This window comes from Trachurus japonicus, chromosome 10 (genome assembly GCF_045865225.1).
Source record: "Trachurus japonicus isolate A0001 chromosome 10, Traja_1.0".
Taxonomy (NCBI): Eukaryota; Metazoa; Chordata; class Actinopteri; order Carangiformes; family Carangidae; genus Trachurus; species Trachurus japonicus.
The window spans coordinates 37,127,382-37,133,575 of NC_140916.1; the positions used below are offsets into that span (position 1 = coordinate 37,127,382).

General features: G+C 37.8%; 1 protein-coding gene across 1 annotated transcript; it reads right to left on the reverse strand.

The window, feature by feature from the left end:
* Nucleotides 1-249: 249 nt before the first annotated feature.
* On the reverse strand, nt 250-5,943 carry LOC146980375 (fibroblast growth factor 4A-like). The gene is made up of 4 exons (XM_085788785.1): nt 5,830-5,943; nt 5,559-5,736; nt 2,856-2,959; nt 250-426 (listed from the first exon to the last, which is right to left on the reverse strand). The coding sequence occupies exons 1-4, from the start codon at nt 5,941-5,943 to the stop codon at nt 250-252; spliced, it is 573 nt and encodes a 190-aa protein (XP_085644911.1).
* Between the last annotated feature and the right edge of the window lie 251 nt (nt 5,944-6,194).

A 6,194-nucleotide genomic window follows, 5' to 3' on the forward strand; every position in this document is an offset into this window, starting at 1 on the left:
TAAGTACCAAAGAAATCTAATACTCAAGCAAAGTAGCCTTTTAGATTGTCCTGGTGCTGAGTGTCCGTCAATAAGAGTGAAGAGCCCAGTTTTACTGTCTGAGTTTTATGTTTCATTCACAGACATGTTGGTGTTTCTGGTCAGTCACACTTCTCTTTTCTCTCTCTCTCTCTCCGTGCTGAGTGAGTGAGTGTTTGGAGGAGGAGAAGGTGAAGCTTTGTCCTCCACCTCAGTCTCATCATCATGACCTCATATCCTGGGCAGGAAGTGCGTCATGGTCATGGTGGGCGTGACCCGGTTGCCCCTCTTGGTCTTGCCGGTCTTGCCGAGGCCGACGTACATGCCGGGGTAGGCGGCCGACTCGTAGGCGTTGTAGTTGTTGGCCAGCAGCTTCTCCTTGAACTGGCATTCATCGTTGTAGTGGCCCTGAGGAAGAGGAAGAGGAGGAGGAGGAAGGTTGAAGTCAGTCGTCGTTTTAGCTTCTCGCATGTGCTCTGTTTTTAAAGGGATAGTTCACCCCAAAAATTCAAATTTCACTCATTATCTACTCACCCTCATAGTAGGGCCCCATTGTGAACCCAGAAATGTTGAGTACCCCAAAGTTTTATGTTAGAAATATATAGTATGGGTCCCCAGTATTCAGAAACTGCCGGATGCTAACTTATATATTTTGGGCAATTAGCATAATTGACATAATTAGCATAAATTAGCATATTTTGCCTATATGGGCATTATTTCAACAAAATTTACTTGGCTGATCTGGGCAATATTGGAGTGGTTTTAGGGGTTATTGATGATGCTGAATCCATTTCTGACATTTTTAAAATTCAAAATGGCTGTCTAAACCGGAAGTGACCAGATTTTAACCGCCAGTGGGCTGATTTTGATGGATTTCAAAATCTGGTCACTTCCGGTTTAGACAGCCATTTTGAATTTTGTCAGAATGTGAAAATGTCAGAAATGGATTCAGCATCAATTGTGCTAATTGCCCAATATATATAAGTTAGCATCCGGCAGTTTCTGAATACTGGGGACCCATACTATCTATTTCTAACATAAAACTTTGGGGTACTCAACATTTCCGGGTACTCATTGTTGGCAAGTAGACTATCATGTCGACTAAGGGCTGGGAGAAGTTTCAGAGTCCTCCGTTGCTTCTCTGAGTTACCGGGGGGGTCCGTGTAGCAGTATTTCTCCATATAATGGTTGTCAATGGATACAAACTTTCTTCGTCCAAAAAGACACACCAAAAAACATCGAAATACCTCCATGCTGCTCATCTGTAATGTCCCTCTTGTATTGAAGAGCAGTGAACCAAGACACTGGGAGCTTCTGCTACAAACAAGCTTAAAATATAGACTTATTTAATTTTTTTCAGAACAATTTCTCATGTCGGGGCTTCAATACAAGAGGGACATTACAGACGAGCAGTATGGAGGTATCTGGATGTTTTTTGGTGTGTCTTTTTGGACGAAGAAAGTTGGTATCCATTCACAACCATTATATGAACAAATACTGCTGCACGGACCCCCCCGGTAACTCAGAGAAGGAACGGAGGACTCGGAAAATTCTCACAGCTCTTAGTCGACATGAGGGTGAGTAGATAATGAGTGAAATTTGAATTTTGGGTGAACTATCCCTTTAAACCTTGTGTTCCGGATGTAAACACTGATCCTTGAACATGCACTGTTATTTATTGTGACCTTTTCTTCAGTGTATTTGATGTGGTTCTGACAGTGTTATGTTGTGATGCTCTGAGTTAGGAAAGTGGAAGTGGATACTTCCATTTATAGACTGCAAAAACTCTAATATCTCACCAAGAATATTTGTCTTATTTCTAGTCAAAATGTCATTTCTAGTCCAAACAAATCTCATTATACTTAAAATAAGACTCATCACATTAAAAAGCAGCTTGTTTTTAGACACTTTTTAGACCTTGTATAATGCAACAAAAACAAGTTCATATTCATTTTAAAACAACACAACACTACTTTTTAAACTTAGGAAGAGTTTAGAAATCAACATTGATTTTAATCGCAGTAGTGTTTTTATTTATTTATTTATTTATAATCTTTCTTCCTCATTAAATATGATTTGGTTCAGGTGATCAGCTCAGTAGAGTGAGGTGTGCTTGTGTTGGAGTTCCACAGACACTGGAATCGATGGCTGCCATAGCAACATGTAGAGAAGCTGATTTATTAACAACATTTTGGAGTAGTGGTCTCTTTATTTATTTTTTCCAGAGCTGTACTACGTGTGTTTGATGTTTGTCCATGTTGGTCTATACATCAGAAAATCAATGCCTTCTTTACACTGGAGGAAAATATTTCATGACATTCAAAATTACATTAAATGCTGTTTGTCATATACTGGCAGCTGTAGACAGGGCCGTTGCTAGGAATTCTGGGCCCCCTTAAAGAATACTAAAGTGGGCCCCTCCCCCTAACTTTTCCTTCTTTTTTCTTAGACTACGTATGTATTATCGTTTTTTATTTAGCCTTCTTTGTTTTGATGCTAATGCAGCATTACACTGCAAAAACTCAAGTATCTTAGCAAGAATATTTGTCTTATTTCTAGTCAAAATGTCATTTCCAGTCAAAACAAATCTCATTCTACTTAAAATAAGACACATCATATTAAAAGTAGCTTGTTTTTAGACACTTTTTACTTCTTTCAAGCAGATTTTCACTTGGAATAAGTAGAAAAAATCTGATAGTGGAGCTAAAAACAAGTTAATTTTTAGGTTATGAGTCGTATTTTAAGTGGAAAGAGATTAGCTTTGACTAGAAATGAGACATTTGGACAAGAAATAAGACAAATATTCTTCTTCTTATCAGAAGTTGATCAGTTCTTACCGAGCCGTAGAGTTTCCCTTTGTCGCTCATGGCGATGAAGAGGCCGCTCCTCAGCCCGAACAGAGTCACCACTCCTCTCTCCACCGGGGAAATCTCTAGAAGGGCTGGGGTGAGACGAGACTGGTCAGCATCTATCTATCTATCTATCTATCTATCTATCTATCTGTCTGTCTGTCTGTCTGTCTGTCTGTCTGTCTGTCTGTCTGTCTGTCTGTCTGTCTGTCTGTCTGTCTGTCTGTCTGTCTATCTATCTATCTATCTATCTATCTATCTACACTGCAAAAACTCAAAATCTTACCAAGAATATTTGTCTTATTTCTAGTCAAAATGTCATTTCTAGTCAAAACAAATCTCATTCTACTTAAAATAAGACTCATCACATTTAAAAAGTAGCTTGTTTTTAGACACTTTTTACTTCTTTCAAGTCTATTTTCACTTGAAATAAGTAGAAAAATCTGATAGTGGAGCAAGTTTTTCTTTCTTATTACAAGCACAAAAAACTTACTTTCACTGGCAGATTGTTCTACTTATTTCAAGTGAAAATTAGTTTGAAACAAGTGAAAATGATCTAAAAACAAGTTAATTTTTAGGTAATGAGTCTTATTTTAAGTGGAAAGAGATTAGTTTTGACTAGAAATGAGACATTTGGACAAGAAATAAGACAAATATTCTTGGAAAGATTTTGAGTTTTTGCAGTGTATCTATCTATCTATCTATCTATCTATCTATCTATCTATCTATCTATCTATCTATCTATCTATCTATCTATCTATCTATCTATCTATCTATCTATCTATCTATCTATCTATCTATCTATCTATCTATCTATCTATCGACAACAGGTATGACCTAATACACGATACATGATTCATTTCTATATGGTAGAACATGTTGCAACCATATATTTTATGATAGATATGCAAATTTATCAAAACAACATACACATAAAAACCTAACCTAAATTCCCCATTATTATTTTATTTTATTTTATTTTATTTTTTACATCTTTTCACATCCTGTGTAAGGGCTCTCAGACTTTTACTGCACTGTATACAATATCAACTCACTGTACACTGCCTGGCTTTGGGATGGATATATGTATATTTACAAAACACATGTCTAGTGTAAGCAAACACACACATATATATGTATTTGTTTGGGTTGGATATATATGTCAATATACGGTATGATTTTTTAATTTTATTTATTTATTTTTACAATATCTATTATCATTTGATTATGTTACATTATGTATTTCTGATAGTGTATGACTGATACAGAGCTCTGTTTCCTCTAATGCTTCAAATAACTAATAATAAAATGACTTTCCCTTTGGGGATTACAGTAATGAAGTAATTCTTATCTTATCTTATCTTATCTTATCTTATCTTATCTTATCTTATCTTATCTTATCTTATCTTATCTTATCTTACTGTATCTTATCTTATCTTATCTTATCTTTGACTTCCGATGGTGTAGATGAGATCTGCCTTTAATCAGCTTCTGACACCCTGGGTAAACATCCTGGTATAAAATCTTTATCATTAAAAAACATCACCATTTTATATCTATTTCTATATTTTCTGGTCAAACGTCTGAGCCAGTGAAAATCTGAACAAATCTCGACATTTGTGCAGCTGCCTCGATCTCACTGCTGATGCGATCACAGCAGGTCATGATCGAGTCGAACAGACATCGAACTGTGAGCACAGGAGGTTGATTTTGAATACGGTGGCCCTTATTCAAAACTTTTTCAAAACGATAATCAAACTACCGGTATATGCATATGAATGATAATAATCAATACGTATAACTTTACATGTGAGAAGTGTAGAAAGAAGCAGTGGATCATATCTAAAGTGGTACAGTATTTTATGCTTTTTTTTCTCCAACTGTCTTTGTCCCACCTTTTTTTCCCTCCCTTTATTATTAATATTATTATTATTATTCATTTATTATTATTTTACGTTTTTTTTCTTCTTTTTTTCCCCTTTTTCCTTTGATGTTTTTCACTAAAAAATGTCATAAATGTTGCAGAAATGCTCCAGTGACTGATAAGATACAGTATGTGCTGGAATATGAACTTGTGCAATCCTGCAATAAAGTATAAAATAAATAAAAAAATAAAGTGGTACAGTGGAATCACTGCAGCTTTTTTACTTCCACATTTTCCACATTTAACATTGAATACACACTGCAACAGTGCCAGTGTGTTATTATACACTTAATATTTCTTTGTTTAAACTACTGAAAATGAATGAATAAAACATTTAAACAAAGTGATAAGTCACTGTTTGTCTGCTTCTGGCTGTTCCTATAACATCTGAGCAGTGAGGACTATAGGTATAAAGAATAGAATAGAATAGAATAGAAGTTTATTTATATAGCACCTTTCACAGACGACAGTCACAAAGTGCTTTACAAAGCAGAGTGCAATGGGAAAATTTCAGTGACACATTGATTGACAGACACAAATCACAAATCAACAAGCAATAAAACAGTTATAATTACAAGAGATTAAATACTGTTAATAAAAGGCCAGTGTAAACAGGTGCGTTTTGAGCTGTTTTTTAAATAAAGAAATGAATGGAGGAAGCTGCTCTCAGCTGGGGAGGCAGGGCATCCCAGAGCTTTGGGGCTACAGATTGAAAAGCCCCTGTCACCCCTTGGTTATTATGGATATGGTATAAAGGTTATACTTACTGTATCTGTTCTCATTGTGCACACCTGTGATCTTCCCGTTGGGCAGGACTTGGATGTGGAAGCCGATGCCCACGTTGCAATAAAGTCTTCTCAGTCTCTTGATCCCCAGCAGGTATTCTCCATCGCTGGCCTCAGCTTCCCTCTTGTCCCATGAGCCGGCGCTCTGCAGCACGGCGCTCTGCAGCACGGCGCTCTGCACGGCGCTCTGCACGGCGCTCTGCACGGCGCTCTGCACGGCGCTCTGCACGGCGCTCTGCACGGCGCTCTGCACGGCGCTCTGCAGGGTCTGAGTCCTGCTGCTGAAGACTGGCAGAGGAGCCACGGAGCTGCACAGGAGGAGCCCGTACAGGAGCGAGGGGAGCAGCTTGGACCGCGGCGATGACATCTTAAATATTCACTTAGTATCAACAGCACAACACAAATCTTTCCATGAAACACCAGGAAGAAGAAAAGTCCTGATCACAGCCCAGAGAGAAGTTTCAGTCTGCATAGTGAGACATCTCTAGACTCTGAACCCACCAGGGTCCAGCAGCAGCAGCTGACCAGTGGTTTGGTTTGGTTTGGTTTCCCTGCTCAGGTAGATCCTCTACAGACAAGACAGACAGCACACTTATTTATATATGGCCCATATTACAT